This window comes from Bacillus rossius, chromosome 8 (genome assembly GCF_032445375.1).
Source record: "Bacillus rossius redtenbacheri isolate Brsri chromosome 8, Brsri_v3, whole genome shotgun sequence".
NCBI classification, from domain to species: Eukaryota; Metazoa; Arthropoda; class Insecta; order Phasmatodea; family Bacillidae; genus Bacillus; species Bacillus rossius.
The window spans coordinates 62,073,069-62,097,108 of NC_086336.1; the positions used below are offsets into that span (position 1 = coordinate 62,073,069).

General features: G+C 40.3%; 1 protein-coding gene across 1 annotated transcript in view; it reads left to right on the top strand.

Moving 5' to 3' along the window:
• Positions 1–782: 782 nt before the first annotated feature.
• LOC134535053 (dual specificity testis-specific protein kinase 2) overlaps positions 783–24,040 on the top strand; it is a 64,567-nt gene continuing 41,309 nt past the window's right edge. Inside the window, exon 1 of the mRNA XM_063373891.1 lies at positions 783–1,985. Within this exon, the coding sequence (XP_063229961.1) occupies positions 1,806–1,985 (180 nt within the window). The 5' untranslated portion in view covers positions 783–1,805. The remainder of the gene's footprint in view (positions 1,986–24,040) is intronic.

The window sequence follows — 24,040 nt, forward strand, 5'->3', positions numbered from 1 at the left end:
ATTGACATACTTGGAAAACTCATTAAAAATTGTACAAAATGTTATTAAAAATATATGGGAATTTGCAATTGTCTCCTTTTGTACCTGTTTATGTCACAATACAAATGAAAGCTGTCTATATCAGGGTTTCCACACCACAGAATTATCAAGCCTCTCTGGGTTTGCTGCAACAATTTGGTAAATACAAAAATATAATCTATAAAAACTATATTTAAGTTTTTGATATAAATTTGTAATACAACCATTATCAAATACTGCAGTAAAATAAAACTGGTCTTTTTAAATTAAATTTATAGTAATTTAAAAATGAACAAAAACTATGGATATAATATTTCAAAGTGGCTTAATTCCTGTAGTGTCCAACTAATTTCAGCTATCTCATCAATAGAATTTGGTAAATAATATTTTTGTATTGTAAGCAGGTAGACAATATTGATTGATTTATTGGCTAGAAATAATTTGAACACCCTTGTCTTAAAATAGCTGTCTAATTTTTTTTTTCCGCACAATTCTAAAACAATAGACTATGGGACTTTGCTAGTGCCTGATTAGAGAAAATGCAGGATTATCAAGCAGTACCTCCTGCGATCACTAAATGCTAAGTAGTAGAGCAAATACATCATTAAGTTTGTGTTTGGTAGCAAATATTTTTTTAACAGGAAAATTAGGATAAATATTTTAACATAAATATAGGGGCAAAACTAAATTAGCTGTTAACAACTACCGAGTTCTGCAGAGTGCTTCTGACTACTACTTATGTACGTATTGTAAAATCATTTTCGACCCTAACCTAAAAATTATTGTTTTTTAACTTAAGTTGGCTTAGTTGGTATACCGGTAAGTCTATATATTCCTCGATAGTGACCAAACATATAGGAAGTCTACTGCAACTATCCTTCATATTTAAATAACTATGCAATAAAAGTTAAATTAATCCCACACATTATTTAATCCTCTTCCGCTTTTTTTTATAGCAGCTTGTCCCCAATGCACTCCCCATGGAATTGTAGAGTTTTTAACAGACATTATTCACGCCTGAAAGTAAATTGCACTTGTTTACTGCAGTTTGCTTAGCAAGCACTTTGCAACTAATTAATTTTTTTTCCATACAGATTGTAGCAAATAGAGTCGCTAATTATGTGCATTAATTTTCAAACCTTTCCTGTACGTCCCGTGGCGGTGTGATTTCAAAACTACTAACGCGCGGAATGCGCGAGTGACGTCACGACGAGATTCCGCGATCTTCCGGCAGGCGTCGCGTCGGTCGAGAAGATGGCGGTTGTGGTGGAGAGGCGAGAGCGAGAGAAAGTCGAGCAATGTTGGAATTAGAAGTTCACAATTCAGTGTTGTGCGTGATGCCGTCCGAGAAGAGAAGGTTCATTTTGTGATCTTCCGACATTCGTCCACTTCGTCTAGTTCCGAGTGAACAGTGAGTCCGCGCCGCTTTTGCAATGCGAAGGATTTTATTCGCGATGCGTTTTGGCCATTCCGTAAATACCTCGGTGATGTATTTGTTTTGTTGATACTGAAAACGTGCCGAATTTTTTTTTGTAGGCGCGTCATTGAAGTTCTTTTTTTTTTTATGAATGTTTTCCTTTTGTTTATCGGCCTTGACGTCGTTTTGACCAAATTTCTGGCGTGTCATGCCACGGGCCCATTCGAACGTGCGAGACGCGAGCTCGCGGACGTAGCCAGCGGGACCCGTCGGGAGTGCGGGAGAGCGGAACATGGTCCCGGGTCTGGGACGCAGCCCCCTCGCCGTGCCCCGCCCCGGCAGAGCCGTCACCTAGCCAGGGCGCGCCGCGATGTTCGTGAAGGCGCCCAGGGACCCGGAGCAGGACAGCTGCCCGCTGTCGCCGCTCAAGCCGAACCGAGTGGCTGGGTCGTCGTGCCAGGCGCTGAGGCACGCCGTGGCGGCGCTCAACAGGCTCGACGACTTCAACTGCGAGAAGATCGGCACGGGCTTCTTCTCCGAAGTGTTCAAGGTGAGTGCTCGTCGGTAGTTATCCAGTAGAGGGGCTCATCCGGAAAAAAATAAATCAACCAAAAAAACATTTTTTAAAATTCCCGACATGTTTCATAATCAGCTTGTAAAATGACATTGCAGTATTTCAATTAGTTCACCTGTAGTTTACCATTTTAATAAATGTTCAAGTTAGGTTAGCTACATTTAAAATACAGTAAAAAGTGTGAACGGAAGATTCAGTTGGATAAACTACATTAATGATGCTCATATTAAATTAATTTTTTATTAATGTAGCTGGTGTAAATCACAAACCTTTCTTTTTTGGAAGAATCGTTAACATGTGCTAAAGTTTAATCTCAGAAACATATATTAATGAAATAAGAATCACCTATACTACAAAATACAAATAAACATTAAATAACTCACCATTGCTACAACTTGCAGTCGCTAACTACATCCAAAATGGAAATTGCATACTAAGTAATGTCTTGTTCGAAGTATTAAACATAATGGAAATCATATCCTTCCATTTGTATTCTACTGAAAAATAATTTGTGCTTGATTAATGAAATAATACAATTTCATAACCTCAGAGTTTTAATGTATTTTCTAATCCTGTAAAATTAATATATTAATTAATAAAATCATAAATTTAATGGTTTACCAAAGTACTGAATATAAATTGAAATGTTAAAAACCCTTATGAAAAATTTAACACTTCCCAAGCCAGTGGCGCAGCGTGCCATCTCGGCGCCTGGGGAGGGAGACCCATTTTGCCGCCCCCATTCTATAGGTGCTTAATTAAAATTAGTGATTTCGCAGTTTTTCTTTTAAATAAATATTAACAAATAGTTGGTGCGCAAAATTTTAGATAAAAATGTAACATTATAGTGTGTCTGACACATGTAATGAATGAATCATAGATCATATCTCAACCCGCTTCACCGGCGACCCGCCCCCGCGGGCTGCCGCCCGGGGCGGGCCGCCCCCTCCGCCCCACCCACGCTACGCCACTGTCCCAAGCCAATATAAAATGACATAAAAATACATAAAAACACTTAAGTAATTCTGTACAAGTGATGCTGAAGGATAATAATGCAAATAATTACTTGAGTGAAAGCATGGTTAGGTTAGATCAGCTGCACTATATGTTTTGTATACTATGTAACTTGTTTCGTGGACTTAACCCTAACCACCTTTCACTTAAGTTATGATGACCTACATGTGCAAACTTCTGGAAAAACCATACATCTGACAGCAATCTAGAAAATAAGAATTAAGTACCTACACTTAAGACATACAAAAACCACTCATTTTTCTTAGTCACAATGAATAATGAATACTTAAAATGGCTCACACTCATATTAAAATTTATAATAGAAAAATAGATGCACCATGAATTTCATTGAATATTAAAAGAAATATGTAATGGCCCACAAATTCACATAACTTAAGTGTAAGTTAATTTGGAGATCATTATGCATTGCACAATTACATATTCCACATTCGCAAACAACTCAAAAGTGACCATCTAAGAGAGATTAAATGGTATTTCCTAGATTGACAACTGGGTAAATATGTACAGTCGCGGTAGATGCCAAAAAAAATGCTAAAAATCCGAAAACACTTTTATTATGTGCTCTTTCACTTCCTCTTTTCAAATCAACCGGCGGAGAAAAGAAATTCCAACTACTTTCGGAGATATCGAATTTTTTAATTTTCATCACAATACCTGCGTATTCATGCGGAAAAAAATGCTAACAATCCGAAAATACTTTTATTCTATGCTCTTTCACTTCCTCTTTTCAAATCAACCAGCGGAGATAAGAAATTCCAAATACTTTATGAGATATCGAATTTTTTAATTTAGCAATACAACGCCCGTTTAACCCTTCGAACGTCGCCATTTTTTATTTTGACGTGTGTTAGTGAATGCGTAATAAATAAAATGGTTGATTAGGTCAGGTCAGTTACATTATAAATACTTTCAAACTAAGCGGACATTAAAAATAATGTGAATTTAATTTAATGGTTCTTTAGTTTTAAATTATTTATAATGTAACTGACCTGACCTAACAAAACCCGGACAAATGATGAACATTAACAACTCACGTAATTTTTTTTACTTAATACTTGCGCAACAATATCCAAATAAAAAAATAATACTTTAAAATTAGAAACGTTAAAAACTCACCTAAGTTGGAGGCGGGTACATTTCCTTTGCCACTATAAGGAAATGATGTTGTCGTTCACGGCAGAAGTTGACCGATTAATTAAACATCGTATTGAACAATAAATGAATAAATAATCACATATTGGTTCATTTGAATACTGACCAATCACGGAATAAATAATCACCTATTGGTTCATTTGAATACTGGCCAATCACGGAACAGTCACGTGACAAAATTGTCCAATAAGAAACATGATACTCGTAAACAAGAAACCTTATTATCTATGACAAGAAACAATGGTGATGGCCGCATACTACGCAGGTATTGTGATGAAAATTAAAAAATTAGATATCTCCTAAAGTATTTGAAATTTCTTACCTCCGCCGGTTGATTTGAAAAGAGGAAGTGAAAGAGCACAGAATAAAAGTATTTTCAGATTTTTAGCATTTTTTTTTTGGCATCTACCGCGACTCTACATATGATGAAATTTAAAAATTCGATATCTCCTAAAGTATTTGGAATTTCTTACCTCCGCCGGTTGATTTGAAAACAGGAAGTGAAAGAGCACAGAATAAAAGTATTTTCAGATTTTTAGCATTTTTTTTAGCATCTACCGCGACTGTACATATTTACCGACAACTGTTCCTTGGGGAAAGAAAAAAATTTTAAAATTATATTTTTGAGCACTACACACGTCCATTTATTTCTACTGAAAACGTCAAATTCATTCTGAATTCTAAGAAACCCAAAGTAGGCACGGCCATTAAGTTGAAGGAAAGTGTAGGTAAAATTAATTAAAAATGAGAAAAATATTTATTTTGTTGTAACAAAAATACTAGCCTATAGCGAATGTAATAATTTTACAACAATTTTCTACTCATTTTCAACTTGTTAAAACAAATGGTTATTGCTGACTTAAAGGCCATTTTCCACAATAAGTTTTCTACAATTAAGTATTTCATACAATCAGTTTCAAGTGCCACAGTATTTTCGACGTACTGAACAGAAACGGCAAGCTTCATGTACCCCATGATCAATGTATACAGGATAATGCCATCAGGATCAAATTCATAAGATCTGGGTGTAACATATAAGAACAAAAATTAAACGTTGAACACTCGCCTCTGTTGGAGGTGCATGCATCATCTTCGCTGTGAGCAGTAAATACTGTTGATGTTGACGATCTATAGAACCTTCGATGAAACATTAATACCGCAAGGTACCCAAAGTAAAAAAAAAAAAAAAACCAATATGTTATCTTAATAATCGTTTGAATCTAATGATGAAGTTTTTGAAAACCATGTGCTTGCCGAAAAGCTTTTAAGTTACGTAACTGTCTTCAGCTCGTATGCCATTATAGAAAGTTTAGTTTGGGTACTGCTAAAAGCTTCCACTAAAACTGCTCCATAATAGCAGGTATGGACGTTTTTATTGGATAATCTATGCCACAATACTTTATCCACAGCACCTACAATGGGAATGTCAGTTTAATTTCTTGTATAGATAAGTATAATACAAGATCATAAATATTTACAAAAATTTGTATAGGTTCATGATATATTTTTGCAATATTAAGTGTGAAATATGAATTGTGTTAATTGAAATGGCACAATCATCACAAAATACAATTTACAAATACATGGCAAAATTTTACACTGAAAATTCCTGCCTTTTTAATGTAACATTTTAAGTAATGTGGCTGTAACGAAAAGTTACAAATTTTTATTTATCTTTTGTTAGTATTAAGGAAACTATTTTCCATTTTTAATACACACTAACAAATGAAATTAATTTAAACTTTACCTTGGAAATGTTATTTAGTTTATTCAGCTGTTTCTCTGGAACACACAATTTTTATATGTGGGAATGACATTTTTGTTGCAATTTTAAAATGCAGTTAATTACACATATTCTTAAACCCATCACATAAGTAAAATTACAGTTTTAGTATTTACAAATTTCATCACCATTGATAACTCAAGATGACAGCTGTAGTTTTATTGTCAAAAATTTCAACTTTGTAGGAAACCTTCTACAGAACTAAGAACACGACAGATTACCAAAACTTCCTTGAAAACGGCCAGCACTCTTCAAAACCTTAAATAGAACCATCCATACCTGCAGGCGTGGATGCTTCTAAAAAAACCTTCCTAGGAAACTTCAATCATGGCATAGGGACTTTGACATGTGTAGTAGTCCATTTACAATGAAACTATTTGTTGTCCTCTATAACCATCACACATTTTTCGTACTTTATTAAAAAAAAAAATATTGTAACGAATCCACTATTCATGCAAATTCAATTACGTCAAGGCACACAGCCAATTCACAACCCCTATCTGGAGCCATGGTGAGAATTTGCCCTGGGGTTGACACAAAAATTTTAAAATTTTAAAACTCAATTTTTTTTTCGATTTGAAATGTTTCCGATCCAAAGGAAAATGTGCCTGGGGTTTGACTTTCTCTCCCTCCGAGGGGGACATAATGCCCCTAAATTTCCAAAATTTCAAAAATATATTCTTTTTTTTTTTAGTGTTTCCGAGGTTGGGTTATGGTGGAAAATGTGCCCGGGGTTTCTTTAATGGCAATATGGGTAGTATATCTGAAATTATCTGGCCACTCTTCTGGGGTGATCAAGTTTATGACACAGAGATTCCATCAGTCCGTGTTTATTTCCGCACAGATGGTGTACATATAATTAAACCAATAGCCATTCAATTTCCAGCGAAATACAGCTATAATACTGCTGAATACTGAGTTGGGCATCTACCGTGCATAAGATGCAAGACTGCACTGTAGATTATGCAGTTGTTTATTTGGGATCGTGTCTCTGCTGCCAGACATGCTTATGTAGCTCTTAGTCGTGTAGTCACTGGATGGTCTCCAAGTAGAAGAACTTGATTGTTCTAAGATAACAAGGAACGTGCCATGAATTGTTGACACATTAACTGAAATGACTTGATTATGTGAACATTAATGACTAATTTTAAGTAAGTAGCTACATTGTAACAAATAAATAGTTTAATCACTCATATTTAGTATTTTTTTATTTGTTTCAATTACTCCTATTTACATTTTTCATTTTATTTTGATACTAAAAAGAATAAAATTAACTTATAGTTTAAAAAACTCAATTTTGTTTATTGTTGAATGAATTAAAAATTAAAAAAACAAAATATAAATTTAAATTCTTTGTTCAACACTCAAATAATACACCACAATGTCTATAACTAAAAGCATGGGGTGCTTGACATAATTTCTATCAGTAATAACAATATGATTTGTAATAGACTAATGGAATGTCCATTTAAGACAAATTATATCAAGCACCCCTTCGTAGATCTTAAGGGGGCCCCGGGCCCTGGGGGGGGGGGGGGGGAAGCCTGTCTGCACTTGCAAAAGCATGACTGGGAAACGTGTTTGAAGTCTAAACTCTGTCTAATGGAAAATGCTGTGTATGTTTAGAAGGTATATTCTTATTGCATAAATTTCCACAGGCTCCACTTGTAAATCCCACAGATTTGCGCCCCTGAAGCACTCCATTATTAATTTTAAGTTCATTATTGTTATTAAGTTAATAAAATGTTGCGATTTACCGCGGGTTTTTAAAGGATATCCCGATTAAAGATTTTATTACACTACACAGTTTTATTGATGGCCACTACTTATGTCACTTACAATTAATCTTATAAAATTTCCAAATAATCAATTTCACTAAAAAAAATGTTTCACCAGTCACTCGTTTCTTACAATCCACACACCTCACTGGGCCGCACCTCTGGCGCAACTCTCGCCACAGCGCCCCTCTTGGATCTCCGCCGCGGGACTCTCGCCGCACTCCGCCGCCGCCGACGCACTTGCCTTCGCCGAGGATCCGCTCGACGCCTCGCTCAGAACTTCGCTCGGGACTCCGCCGCGCCCGCGACACTATCGCCCGGAAAATCCGCCGCGGGAAAACTCCCGACTCCACTCATTCACTCACTCACTCACTCACTCACTCACTCACTCACTCACTCACTCACTCACTCACTCACTCACTCACTCCCTGCCCTGGAACCTTCGTCCTAGGACTTCGCCATTCTGTTGCACCCGCGGCACTATCGCCCCGGAACTCCGCCGCGGGAGAGCTCCCGCCTGAACTCTGAACTGACTCTCTCAAGGCCGGCGTCTCGGGCACATACATATATAGGCCCAGAAACCTTCCAGAACTCCCGAGCGCGGCTGGGGCCAGTCGCGTCATTCCGCGCCGACCCGACGGCAGAAATCTCTCGAAACATGTCGGCGGCTCGCGTAACTCCGCAGCTGTCAGGTGTCAGTTACGTGTCAAAGGCAGGGCGCCGCGCGGGGAGTGATGGGAAGGAGGTGGGAAAGCGACAATCCTTGTTATCTTCCAGGCGCGCGCGGCGCATATCATGTTGCGGCAACCGCAAGCCAGCTCTGCACCTGTACGTGTCCCGGCCTTGCTCACGTTCGTAACAATATTTATTTCCGTAATGACTGTGTCCTAAAATTTTCGTATTGACTATATCCTAAAATTAGTGATATAAAATCTATTCCAAATCATATTGTTATTACTGATAGAAATGATATCAAGCACGCCACGTTTTTAGTTATACAGAGTTGTGCTCCAATATTTTTTAATATTTAGTTTATTCAACGATAAAATAAGTTTTTTTCAAACTATTTGTTGGGCCATTTTTACTCATTTTAAACCCTAAAGCCCAGTTGTCAAAAGAAAAAAAAATGATATAGTTTCTATAAGAAACTGTCAGTCTCAATCAGTTTCTCAATGACCAACACTGTATTAATCGTGATTCCGAACGGCCCGCAGAAAGATGTATGACTGCGGTCCACAATGGCGATAAATTGGAGACTAATGTCGCATTTCGCCCACCTGCCGGTGTAAGGTACGTCGGACTTGTTTATTGCCAGAATGCGAGATATAGTTTTAAAACGTGAAAAAAAAAAATGAGGGGATTCGATAATAAACAGTTTTTTATCATTGTGGACTGCAGTATACCTGCTACTTTTATTATTTTCTTCAGTTAGTGCAGAAGCGATCAGGCGGTAACACACTACCGTGAAAAAGAAAACCCACGTTCAAAAAACAATAATATTAAATTATCTATGTTTTACTGCTGTTTATTATTTAATTCCGCCATGAACATTCCAATGGTAATGTAATAATAAGTATTAACGCTCTCTGTGGATCTACAAAAGAACTATCTAGCTACAGTGGCGCTATCTATCGTGTCGATGTGTAAACACTACTACTTGGTCACTTATCGGGTTGTTTGAGTGGCCAGCCGATGGTTGCAATGGGATGATCGCCCTCTGCCCGCCCACGCGCGCGAGGATAGTCCCTCGTCGAGTCGGGCCAAGCTATAGTCTGTCCCACGCTTCGATTGCAGCACACTGTTGCCAGATTGATACTATCGACAACTATCTTTTTAGTATATTAATTTCACCGTAAAATATTGTTTTTTGATAGTATTCTAACAGTTGTAAATATTCTGAAGGGGGGAAAAAAAATATCAATTCTAAACATTGGTCATTATTTCACAGGAGAGACTATTTGCAGCAGGAGGTTACTATTGACAACAATGCATTCCATTAAATATGCGCTATGATCAAGCAGCAAAAAAAAAAAAAAAGTTAAAATGTATAAAAAATTATTTAAAAATCTGTTGAAACCAAGACGGCGTTTTTCCGTTAACGTTTCATTACTAAGGATAGATTATCATCATTGCTTTTGATGAACTACGGCAAGAAAATGTTTTGCCAAAATTATCATTCCAAATTTCTTTTTAAAAATAAATAATTGTTTAAGTACATTTAAAAATTTGTTATAGTATAAGGTTATGTATGAAAGGTTTTTTTTCTTTGGGTGGATCTGGCAACAATGCACACTGAAACAAGGACGGCTCTAATAGCAGACACATGCATTAGAGAGAGAAAGTAAATTCCCACTACAATCCAAGGTTGAGAGACACTGCAGACTGCTGGCTGATATATCCTGGCGAGTCCCCATGTACCCGCTACGCCGGGGTGAGACCCTTCACAGGTCTGTGCTCATGTGAGTAGCTCTGTGCGGTTGGAGTATAGCTTCAGGTCGCATGCTCGTGGCTATTGCAGGGTGTCCATCTTTTGGTAAAGCATGGAATGGAAATTCTCCATTGATAGTAATTTAAGGGGGGGGGGGGAGGGGTGTTCCATGCTCCATTCTATCACCCAAGCTGTGGAAGAATTTTTTTCCCGGAAGGTATCGTAGTGCATAGTCGTGCTATAAATTGATGTATGCAATGGGGAATTGTGAAGGCTGGATTTTCGTTATCTCTTTCAGAAAATTGCAACATTAGCAAATTATTAAAAAAAAAACCGGAAAATTTTATAATTTTGCTTGTGGTAAAGTCAAGGAAATTGTATTACTGATTTGCGTAGAAACTTCGCGTTGGCAGGGTTTTCTGGAAAATGGTTGCATTTTTGGCTATGGGACTCTCCTTGTCAGAGTTGGAACGCTACCTTAATATCCTTAAAAATACCTAAATGTGTCTTAAATTGAAATGCGTGGTTTACCGTCTTACTTTTAACTTATAAAGTAAATGTAAATATGATCGAATTCAATGCTAGGCTTCAAATTTCTGATAGATACATACTATGCTTGGGTTAGATATGTGTTCCAGAGATAATTATGGATAATAGGGGTGTATAAGAATTGAACAAACCAAGGAAATTATTTTTTGTGCATGAACTATTTAACGCTATTTTCTTAAGGGGTTTTGAGATATTTAAATATATGTTTATCTTTTGATAGTGGTCTTCATAGTGATCCTTAAAAAGTCCTTAGGGACTCCGTCTTACGTAGACACAGACACGATGTTGCAGAGCTTCAGGAAAAACGACGCTATCTGTTTACTAACATCTTTTAAGAATTCTTTGAAGGCCGATAAGTAGTTTTTTGTTTCCGGATTGAGTTTTTGAACTTGTGTTTTTAGAATAGTGAAAAAATGGCTAAAATGTCGTGTTCTCGGAGTTAAATTTTGGGACACGAAACAAACGGTGCGGATTCTTGAAAGCACTCAAGGGACTTGATCTTCATTTCTCCGCCGTGCGCGACGAGAAGACCGCGCGCCAGTCCACAAGAGGCGACGGCGCGCCGGAAGCACCGGAAGCACCGGACACACCCCTGGCCAGGCGGGTGGGAAGCAGGCTTTGACCAGCATGGTGCGGAGGTGGTGCCGGGGTGAACAACTTGCGACCAGGGCCGGCGCGTCCACACAGGCGAACTAGGCAACCGCCTAGGGCGCCAAGTAGCTGGGGGCGGCGCAGCACGACACCTAACAGCTCATATAATAATGTTTAACGATTATTGAAACTAGAAGAAAATTGATTTTTGTAACAGTTTGAAATGTTTATATTGATATAAGTAATTATTTAAAGTCCACGGTGACCTGTTTATGTTTTGTAATAATTAAAAAAGTAAAAAAAAAAAAACACAAGCCTGCTTACATTTGATTGTTGACAAAATCTTAGGCTTACATGATGTATTTTGAGGCAAGGAAATTTTTTTTTGTGGTGTCCGGCCCGGCTGGCGGGGGGGGGGGGGGGGGGGGTTGTGCATTATGGTTTTTCGCCTAGGGCGCCAATTTACCTTGCACCGCCGGACGGGCGTAGGAACCCGCCACGTCCTCGCGGCCGGACCACCAGGGGGGGGGGGGGGGGGCCGGGGGAGACGGCAGGGCCAGCTCTTGCCCCGAGCTTGGCGACCGTCGAGAGCCAGGCCGGCTATACTTAGCGCCGCGCGGGGGACGTTGCGAAAAAACAGTTTCCAAGGTGACCGCGCGCGCGCCTCCCTGGCCCCACGACTCCCTGTTGCCGTGCTCCCGAGTGTGTGGCCTTGATCTGCCTTCGAGAGTCCGTGTGCCCGACCTGTGGGTTTGAGGGGGGGGGGGGGGGGTGTTTCACAACAAAACACACTTGACCAGTATATGGCTCTTTGGATATTTTTAAAACATTAATGTAAGTAATAATTTAATTACAACAAATTTACAGATTATTTTATTGCAGTGTAACATACATTACAGATGCATGCTACTGGAACACAGTCCTACTTCAGCTTATTGTAACTAACCAACCCTTTAGAAATGTTGATAGGCTTAATATTAACAATTTCATTCTAAAAAAAAATTCTTGGTCAAAATACCTACCTAAATGCGGACTTTTAAAAAAAATATGTCGAAAAAATACGCGTTTTTTGCCATTCATCTTGAATTTGCAGGGTTTCTGCAGACTGGGGAAACTCAGGGAATTGAAAAGGTGTATTCAAAAACAATATATTTTTTACAAAACAGTATCAATATTTTATTTATTTATTTTTTAATTTTATTTCGGAGTATCTCAATGTCTTGAAACTGGCATGCATTTTAATTATAAATTCGCGTGTCGTAAATATTCATTATCTATTTTTTATTATCATTAATAAAGCACAAGGGATACTAAAACTGTGTATTTTTCTGAAGCATGGTCAAATATCTATAGCAGGAAAATTGGCTGAAGTTAATCTTGCCCTCGCCCTCGCCCTCGCCCTCGCCCTCGCCCTCGTAACGCCATTGAATTGTGTTCTAAAAAATAGGAAACCTCTTTTAAAAAAATCAAAATTTTATGATTTTCCTGTATCGATTGTTAGGTAGCCTAATGTTACTGTGTTTAGTGTTCTTATTACATACATGTGTTTAGGACCACACAACATACTGAGGAGTTACGAGCATCCAAAAATTGTCTCTTATGTATTTGCTATGTGCAATGAAGCTGTATTTAAATTAATTTTTACTGCGAAAATTAAATTGACTTGCATCTTAAAATGTTTTATGTAACTGATTTGTACTGGGAAAAAATGCGCAATATTAACTCATCAGTATTATTAGTTTGGTCCTTGAAATTGTATTTTTAACCATCTAATAAATATTAATAAGTCATTGAAAATCCGACAGAATTATCTGAAAGAAGAGAAAAAGGAACTGGTAACTCTGCCACTTCTTAGTTGTGTAGTATCTACGTCAAAATCAGCAGTGTGTATGAAATAGACGGGTGACATTGTTGTATCGAAGTTTCAACACAGTACCTACCCATGTCTTGTTGATAATTCAACTGGTTCACAAAGCTGCAGTGAAAACGATTAAGCCGAGATTCAGGCGAGTTTTTTTTTCTAAGGTTTATTTTTGATGAATCAAATAGCGTGCACTTCCTTTAACTGTTGTCACAGGATCACGTGAACTCATCAGCAACGCCTGTCCTCAGGACACAAGTTAAGGGCTCTGTCTTCTAGGGCACACACACCGTGCACGAAACCTCGCGACTAAGAAACTGCTCAAAATATCAGGAGTGGTGTCTTGTTTACGAAAAAGTCTGTTATGTCGAATGTGTTGAGCCAGACGTTTATACATCAAGAGAACGACTGGTTATTTTCTGTGCCGTTATAAGAATCATGAGTTTGTGCTGCGTCTTTGGTCGTCTTTACTATCGTTTCCGCGCACTCTCGTGTTCATCTTTTATCTCGGTCGATTTGCGCTCATTTTCAACGCTCTCTTAGCAAACTTCCCTGAATAGAAACGCTCTAGATTTATAAAGCGATCTCCCAACCACGAAACCAACCGGAATGTATTGTTACGAACGCAGACAGGACCGCGACACGCGCCAGGTTCGGAGCTGGCTGGCGGCCTTGCAGAGCCGCTGGCGTCACGCGCCGTCCACTGACTCAAGGCATGCCGTGCGTGCCTGGCCGGATTACAAGGATCGTCGCTACTCCCAACCCCCCTCAGCTCTCCGCACTTCGACCTTCCTCGGCGCTGTTATCTATCGCTGAGCGGCCTTGGGAATTTCCGTGGGCCGCCGCGCGGAGTGGCGTGAATGAGCGCCGCCTTTCTGGACGTTTCGGGCGTCGACCCGGGATGACGCGACTCGTCACAGCCGCTCTCGTCGGTTCTGGAAAAGACAACCGACTAGTATTAAAAGGGCGACACCGGCCTTCGCGGGAGTTCCGAGAGTTCGGAGAGATCCGCGAGTGAAGGGAAGTGCGTCATCGGCGAAGAGGGTGAGAGACCCCCTCGAGAGTGGCGCGACGCGGAGCGACGGGCATCGAGAGAGTGCGACTAAGTGGCACGAAACTGTGTGTAGACAGGCGCGAGGAGGAGAGCGAACTTTAGATCTTGACAGACATTGAGAGACTTGCGAATAAACATTTTTAATTGCCAGTGATGGTGATCGGACATTTTTAAGTAGGCTAAAATTATTTATTAGTAATTTCAATATTAGTAATTAACAAAAATTTAATAACTTAATTGGAAAACTTAATTTTGGTATCCCTTACGAACCCAGTTCTCCCCACATAGGTTGTAACAGTACGTATAATGCTTTTTAATGTTGGCGCTTGAGCTTCGTGCTTGTTGCGAGATTACTTCTAATGTATGGAAATTGTATAATTGTAATCAGGATTGTCATTGAAATAAGTAAGTGTGCAAAGAACGCATCCACCTCTGCAGTCTGTGGTGTCACAAGCTCCTGAAGGCGAGTTCTTGTTTTATATCCTGGACATGTGATAAAAGGTCTAGCAGGTCCTAGCAGAGTGAAAGATGGAGTCTTGGAGGCTTGTTAATATAAGCGATGGCACAGGGTATCCGCATTCTGGAAAGTCAGGGTAGTTGTAATTGGTTCAGGGAAAAGTCAGGGGATTTACTTGAAATTCCGGAAAAGGAAATTCCCCAGTGATAGTATTTTAACGAGCAAAAAATCAAGTTCCTGTCTGCCATTACACAGACTGTGAAAGTATTTTTGACGTAAAACGTCTGTTAGCTGGTTAACAGTGATAATCGGTCGAACTCTCTTGTGTGACAATATACCGTCCGATTTTAATCGCTAATAACTACGATACTAATAATGCGTCAACAATGGTTGAGCCCACAATGGATAGGTAATGTATGTAGGTACGTCTGCCGCGGACTATTTTTTGGCCTGTGACGTCATCACACCATTGTAGTCGCATGCGCGTAATAGTTACAAATTAGGTTTGTGTAAAGTTATACTTTTTTTTAGCGTGGAAACGCGTTTAGCAGGGACACTGGTTCGGGTGTCACTTGGAAGAGCTTACAGAGCACTAATAGGACACAAAGTGAGACAGTAATAACATTCGCCGGAATATAAGTCGAAATCGGTATTAAATGGAAAATTTCCAAATAATTTTAAGATGTCTTCTCAAATAACATGTAAGTAGGTTCGGAATTATAGAAAACGCAAGTCAGAGGGAAAACTCGCGTCGAAAGAAATCCAAAAAGCCTAAAAAAAAGTCTAGTGCCGAGCGAATGCGAGAGCTGCGGCAGCGTAGAAAAGGAAATTATAAATGAATTAAATTACATGTTAATACGAGGGGAAAAAAAACACCTCATAGGATTTTATCCCGACGTGTTCACGAGAAAAAAATTACGGCGCGGAACCGAACTACGCTTTTCTCGTTTTTTTTATTAAGCGTTTTTGTACGTAGTCATAAATTTATTATTAAATTTGTGTGTGCTATGTTCTGTTTGAAATATACCACATATGGGGATGGTGGAAGCAGATATATATATATATATTTTTTTAGAAAATTGCAAAGTATATAAATTATTATTAAAAATAACTAATCAAAGATTAATTAATTAATTAATTTTAGAGATCAAGTATCTGATTTTATAATTTCCGTTTTTACTGTGCTCGAGGATTTATTTTACCTTGATGAAATCACACCTCGTTTTTATTTCTTGAGGTAGGTACCCAATTTAAAACAATGTAAAACAAGTGCCCATGTTTACTTTCTTTTTAAGACTTTGCACACGTTTATATGTATTCAGATTTGTGTGAACACCCTGGTGGTAGGCATTCTCTGTTACCTAACCCGCAGCTATCAGCCAGCACGTGCGAGCACACAGCACGGTAGGCCCACATCACGTCTGTGTGCGCGCGCGGGGAGCAGTTACGTAACTGGACGATGTTTACTCGCGCCGCGAGGAGCTACTGGTTCTCGCCTCATCCCGCCCCGATGCCACAGCGAGAAGGTGGCAATTACTTGCATCTGGAGGCACTGCAGCCGTGTGGCGAAACCAAGGAGAGACCGTGCTGCCAGTCTCTGGTGGACCGACGAGCGGGCGAAACATGTGAAAACTTATCTCGCGCTGTACGTCGGAAAGTACTTGAAAGCCGCCTTCCAACCAAAAAGGAAGGGGGGGGGGGGGTGTCTCGTTCCCGACACACCCTGGGTAACTACCAATAAAAAAAAAAGGAAAACCTGAAATACGTAAAAAGTTCTAGAAAATCTACCCAAGCGGTCGAGCAAAAAATAGGACTATATTCACACAAAATAAAGGCTAGTATTTGGCAACAAACAATAATTAAATAATTTAAAAAAAATACAGCGACTGACTTTTACAGATTAAAAGTGTAATTTAAAATGGAAATAAATCAGTAAAATCAATAAAGCCAAAATAAAAATAATATAAATGTGGCCTGGTGGCCACATACTTGTTCAAACGGATTGAGGTTTGAATGTTGATGCATTGTTTGTTTCTTTGTCGCGGGTTTTTTTTCCCCCCAATTCCAAACCCTTGAATCAACAAGGAAGGAATAGGTTGCGCAAAATTAGTTAAAATTTTCGGTGCAGGCATAAAGATGCGTGCGAAATAGGTAAGATGGCTACACGTGAAGTAGTAAATTGATGCGGAACATATTTAAATCCACCAGTAAAGAACTATAAAACACTTTGAAACGTGGACATGCCCAGTGGATGTAAAGGGCCCGCTTCGTCAGGGGCGTATAGCTGTGTTAGCGAGGCGGGATGATAAGTGCGTCGCCCGTTGGTGCTTCTAGCGCGGTGTCGCCTCTATCTCGTCGTGCGTAGGGCAACTGTGAAATTTGTGCGGCAACCGTAACATCGAATGACGGAGTAATAAATATAAAGGTGTTATGCAAGTCCCTTGAGTGCTTTCAAGAATCTTTATCGTATGTTTCGTGCCTGAATTTATTCTGAAAACACGCGGATGTAGCCTTTATCACTATGTTAAAAATAATGTTTCAAAAGGAAATCCGGAATCAAGAGCTGCGAATCTTCCTTCGTATCCTTAAATACGCTTCGTGAACAGACGCCGTATGTGTGCCCGGGTCTCGACAACCCACGTACGCGGTGACGCACGATTCTGACCGTCATGTTGGCAAGTAAGCAGTTTGTTGATAGCCATGCGCAGTTTGGGCCCGCGGTCTTTATCCATATTTAGTCCGTGCCCCCACCGCCTGGAAGTGTTTATGGCGAGCGACTTATACGAAGTGAAACAAAGGTCAGCAAAAAAAAAAAACTGTTTCACATCTTTGCGAGGCAATCTTGCCTGCTAACGATAAAATCGTTGTTTATTTTCCCCTTTACCTGATGGCATTCTTTTTATCTGCGTTCTTTGTGTGATTCTTGGTACGGGGAAGATGCCAATGCTTGTTTACACTGGCTGCCGTAGAAAAAACTTCAAGAATGGACAACGAAGATGAACACACGTAAACGCACGGAGAACAAGCACGCACCAGTCTTGTCTGCGCCTGGCGATGTCATCCCCGACACATCGCAATTGTTTGGTCATCCGCGCTGTCGTTCTTCCGTTGTACAGATCTGTTGTGTTTCGACACTGGGTTCGTCTGCGCGTCGCTGTGTTGTCCAGTGATGTAGTTTTTACTGTATTTATGGTTATTATTGCAACTGTCTCATTGTTGTCGGCCCCACTGTCTTCGTAAGTTCTGTAGTTTTTTTTGACGTGACAACGTCTAATAAATCGATGATAGCCGGCTGCACGCACGAAAAAGTGTCCCGTTACGCACATTGTTCCGTTACGCTGTGTCCCGTTACGCTCATTGTACGCTTGCGCCGCATATCTCTCTCTCTCTCTCTCTCTCTCTCTCTCTCTCTCTCTCTATTCCACTCGACTGTTTATAAAGTGAAGTGAAAAGTTAATGTGGTTTTCATTGCTTAATACAACAATTTCGGCAATAAATGTTAATTATTCTTGCATTTTGAAAATCTGATTACTATTATAATTTCAAGTATTTATTCTTTTATTATTAAAATAAAAATGATTAAATTTTATTCATAAAAGTATGCAATCATTTCATCAATGTTTTGTTATGACGTTGTCACGTTAAACTATCGTCCGTAAACCGACTTTACAGGCAACCGATTTTTTTTTCTTCCTAGATTATTTCCACGGTATTATCTGTGATGGCTAGGCATATAAAATTTGAGATACGTATACGGGCTTGTGTTTATGATTTCTAAGTGTAAACCAGCTGTGGCGTATGTCCATTAAATTATTTTTAAAATATTTTATATTTGTTGCGCAGACTGTAGCAAACCCCGGGGTTGGATTGTTGGGCGAGGCGCTTGCGTGATGGTTTAGAAGGGGGGGGGGGGGGGGTGAGAGAGGGCAAGATAAGGCGAAGTAAGGGAGAGCGAGCCAGGCCCGGGTGAAGGCGCTGCCATAGAGGTCACAGTCGCGCGCTCCGGCGCTCTGCTCTGCTTGGCCGCGCATCTGGGCAGCGCACGCCACTTTCACCTTTCTCCGCGGCCACCTGCCGGCAGATATCACGTCCCCCGACGTCCTGCTGTGTCGGCTTCGCCCGGCACGCGGTCCTCCCCCCTCCTCCCCCCGCCCACCGGGGCGCGCATCCGGCGTGCGGAGCTGTCTGGAGAAACCACGCGATACCCGCGTCATGTTCACGACAATCATTCAAGGACACGCTGAGGGCGGATGAGCAGTTCCGTGCACGGGGGAGAAACTCTTAATTACCGAGACTTAGAACAATTTTTTTGAAGTAGTTATGGGCCCGTCCGCTAGATAGTAGTTTTCATAATATATTGCTGACATAACTACATTAATTTATTAAGAGAAGCAATGTATAAGCTATTATCAGGCAAACAAACCAGTGAAAATTCACTCTATTTAGGTAGCCGCTAATTTTGTGGTGTGTAATACAATGAGTTTTTGCACCTCTTACTCCTTTATTTATTACACGACGGTTTATTACAAAACAGCATTAAGGATTTTCACATCGATTAAATTAGTTTTGCGCCGCCAATGAGATAACTTAATATGACCAAAAAAACGTATTAACTAAAAAAAAACTTTTCATGAGAACCTCTATTCCGATTTTTTATTTGCTGGTAGTTATGGGCCCGCCCAACAGATAGCGACACATGTCGCGTGAAACATGGTTTCAGTTTCCACTGTAAGAGTCGCACTTCTATATCTCCCTCTTTCCGTGTTCGTATTGCTTTTTTAAATCGTTTTTTTTAGAAGAGTGAAAATGTATTATTTACGCATACATATCATAAAGCACCTAGTGCAGATTCTTGAAAGCGCTCTTGGAGTTTACACTACACGTTATCTTCATATATAATGTCATGCTTACCACTTAAATATCAAAGTTTCCCTATGCACGACGAGAAGACTGCTGTGAACAGTTCAGTGCCTTGCGCTTAGAGGCGATACCGCGCTAGGAGCACCAGTGAGCGTGGCACTTATCCCGCCTCACTAACACAATACAACCCTGACTAGGCGGGCCCTCTTAATCAAAGTTTAAATTAGGTTTATTTTTTTAGCCCGAGTAAAGCATACTACTAATGACTGGTTGTCTCTGTTTTAAAAGCTTTCTCCCTCCCTGGCACCTTCCCCCCCCCCCCCCCCCCCCTCACATACACACCTACTCGCACACATTTACAAAACAACTTTTATAAACAAGTTTCATTTTTATTTCGGTATGGTGCATGTTAAATGGCACAGGAAACGCAGTGCATCTGACAGTGAGTACCACTCGGTCCCATTTGACGTATGTTGCTGACAACACCGCGCGCACAGCCAGAACAGTCACAAATGCAATTTAAGTTATTTATAACAATCCATTTTATAAGTACTTCGCACAGTTCAGCTACATTTTCATAAATACTCGTTAGACTTGGTTGGACTCAGCAGTCTGGATAGTTACTGGAGGTTTAGATAGAGAAATAGACAACAGTCCTACAAAAAAATGTTAATCTTCGACTTATCTTTCATCTGTGCTTACTGTTATTTTTTGCTTACTTGCAAAATGTTTTAGAAGTAACACAAACAGCTGCTGCAATACATCTTCAACTTAACTCGGCAAGCAACGCAACCGCCGAAAGTGCCCTTCATGTCACATTCCGTTTGGAGCTGAGGAGTTCGTTAGTGTGGTTGTGTGTTGTGACGTGCGTGATCGATGCACCCTGAAGTCAAGATGAGTACGAGAACGTTAAAGGCCAATTCAACACACACCAGTGACGTGACAGTGACGTGACAGTGACGTGTCCGGCCCGTAACTTCACAGTCCGTGGTCCCTTAATTGTGTCTTATTCACTGTGGTCAGCGTTCCACCTGCACTGTAAAAAAAAAATTGGTTGTCTGTAAAGTTGGTTTGCGGACGATAGTTGAACGTGACAACGTCATAACAAAACATTGATGAAATGTTTGCATACTTTTATGAATAAAATTGAATCATTTTTATTGAATTATCACTATTTTGTATGGATACAAAGAAGGAGTGAAATGAAATCTACAATTTAATTGATGAATTTACTTATATTTGCACTCATTAATTGAAATATGTTTATTACTTTAACGAAGAGATTATTTCAACTATAACTTTTATACATGTTTGCTATTTAACTTCTTCCAATCTGTGTTATTCTGTTAAGGATAGGACGATGATAGGAAAGTAGGAAACGAATGGGAGTGTTTAAAGTTTAATGTGCCTCGAAAAAGTCAAATCGATGGTTGTTCCAATCGAGTAGAAGAGAGATAGGTGCGGCGCAAGCGTACAATATGCGTAACGGGACAATGAGCGTAACGGGACAGTGAGTCATCCTTTTTCGTGCGTGCAGCCGGCGTTCATCGATTTATTAGACGTCACGTCAAAATTACTTTTTACAGGGAAAAGCCTTGGAAACCCTGTCGCCAACGATATCACTTGTAAATCTACAAGGCAGAGCTTTGTACGAAGACTTGCCCTGCAATTTTAAAAGCAATATCGTTGGCAACAAAGTTTCCGAGGACTATCCTTATAAAAGTACGAGAAAAAAAAAAATATTCGAGTGTGTCGTCTGGCAACTACACTCGCAATTACACGCCAGTGTGACGGCCGGGGAACGAGGGAACATCGTCCGCAAGTAACCTGGCGGAGACACGTGACTGCTAGCAGCGCCGGGCGAGAGGAGACCAAACCCTTCCGACTCCCAGAAGAATACTTCCCACCTCGTGGGTGGATTCACGGGGCCGTCAGCGACAGTGTCACGTCACTCGTGTGTGTGTAAATCGACTTTGATTGTATCTTTTTTTTTTTTTTTTCGTTGGTAAATCTTATTTGCGCAAAGACAAAAAAAAAGGTGTTGCTTGTCCAGAATTCTTTACTATTACGTGTCAGTAAGCATTAAAAAAAATTTTTTAACGGTTAACACACACATACTTGAATGTTTACGGGTCCGTTGTTGTGATATGTTAATTTAAATTCATAGTTCCAGTGATAATTACTTCCTCTTCTCCCATTTTTTTTATATCTTGTGTTAAAAAAAAACCTTTGTCGGACTAATATTTTGAGTTTGATGTATACATATCTGCGGTTGGAGTATTGTCTTGTACATAATTAACTTCTTTGCTTGTGCAGCATATAGTAGGTGGTTTAATATTTTTATTATTAAAATGTTAAAGCTGCATTTTCTAGCTTCGTTTCGTGGTATTGGCTATAAATTAACTTTAGTTTGTTTTGGCATTATCTTCATTGGCGACATGATTTTTAAGTGGTTATAACGTTTGTATATTTTATTCAAAATGTGGCAGCGGTTTGAGAGTTCAGTATCACCAACCTCCCGCCAAGGTGACCCGGGTTGATTCCTGGCGGGGCCAAATGTGGTTGCAACAAGGTATAGCATGTCTGGGAGATACGATTTACGCCCATAAACATGTCAAAAATTGGGATAAATAGTTACAAAATTAAAATTATAGCAACAAAAAAAAAGAGGAAAAATTCCAAGATGGTGGAGACTAATTCTTCTTAATACTGAAAATTTACCTTCGTTAAGGCATAGATCACACATTGATTCATAAAGTCAATAATTACTGTCTGCTGAGGTGCTCTTGCATTGTAGTAGCTAGCGGTCGGTAGCGAATTGTCCGCTACCCACAAGTGTCACTAAAAGTTTTTTTGACGTGATGACGTCTTATAAATCGATGAACGCCGGCTGCACGCACGAAAAATTGTCACGTCCGCCTGAGCCGAGCGTGCAAGAACCGGCCAACCACCGTGCGAGAAAATCTTCTATAATATCAAACAGGTTAAGGCGGGCTTTTTAACTACTAATTGTTCGTGATTATATTTAAACAAATTATATAAATTAAATTTGCAAACACTGTAAATAATATTTGAAAATTAAAAAAGTATGCAATTTTTCATCAATGTTTTCTTATGACGTTATCACGTAAAATTATCGTCCGTAAACCGACTTTACAGGCAGTACCCTTTTTTTAGTGTTGCGAGATGATCCTTTTGAAGTTCTTGTATCGCTGCTGTGGTTCTCTCTTGTCGGCCCAGGATCGGATTGCGTAGGACTCGCAGTGGACAGTGGTGCTCCTGTCTCTCGGATGATTCCCTAGCCTCGTGAAGAGCTGACACAGCTCCGGTACTGGCCTGTACAGCCAGGAGAGGTTGGGTAGGCCTCCGCCGGGACCACGGGTGTTTCTGGGTGATTGAGGAGTACCAGAAGAAAGTCAGCAGCACCGGGTCCAAGGGTTCAGGGCACAGTCGACTGTCTGGTTAGCTGGGGGGAGTTTCTGGTGGCGTCGATGCAGCCTCTCGACGTAGCATCCCTGATGGCGACTGGAAGGAGTGTTATCTCCTTCTGGATGCGGGTGACGCAGCGTCCATCTAAAGGCCCGTCTACAATAGCAATGTCCTAAACTGTGTCCGAAGGACACTCGTCGCTGATTGGTCCACGTGACCCTCTGACGTCATGCTTCAAGTGGGCGAAGGTCCGAACCTACCTGGTCCGAAGACATTCGTCAATTTGAACTTTTTGTCCCAACCTGTGTACTTCGGACACAGAAAAAGAACAGAACACTCACGATATTTGAATTTCCGGTTCCCGTTTGAAAACGTGGTGTTTGTTTTTGTTATTGAAGGAAATGGAAGGTGTTGTAAGTCAAGAAGAGCCACTTTGCCTTACTGAATAACAAAGCATCAAAACAATAAACAAAAACGTTTGGTTTGGCACATTTACTGCGCTCTGGTGACAACTTTAGAAATCAACACATTCGGATTTCGGACATCGCAATTGTGGACAGGGCAGTGTTCGGTGAGACAGTGTGACGTCACTCACATTCGGATAAGGACACTGACCACGCACAGGTTCGGACTATTGTAGACGGGCTCTTAGGCTCTGGACTGGAATGGGTTCCGGTGGGACCCAGTACTGTGCAGACGGGCTTGTATAGGTGTAAGGGCCGGTACTGGCTGGGGTCCGGTCAGCCTTGGGTCAGTGCTTGCTGGGGACGGTCTTTGTCGCGGTGAAGGCTGTCACCGGTGCCCGAACTGGGCTGCTGGTTCTCCGACCATATCGGGACTGTTTTGTGCGGACTGTTGTCACCCGGATGGCGAACCACCCTCGTACCACGTGCAGACCGAAGCCAGCTTGAAAACATGTCTACCGACATCACCGTTGCAGCCATTCCCGAGAACGTATTAAATACTAAAAGCCAGCGACTGAACATGGTAAACAATTTGTAGCAGCCAGTTACTACTAACTTCAGACATTCCATTAAATTATAAGCTATGTCCT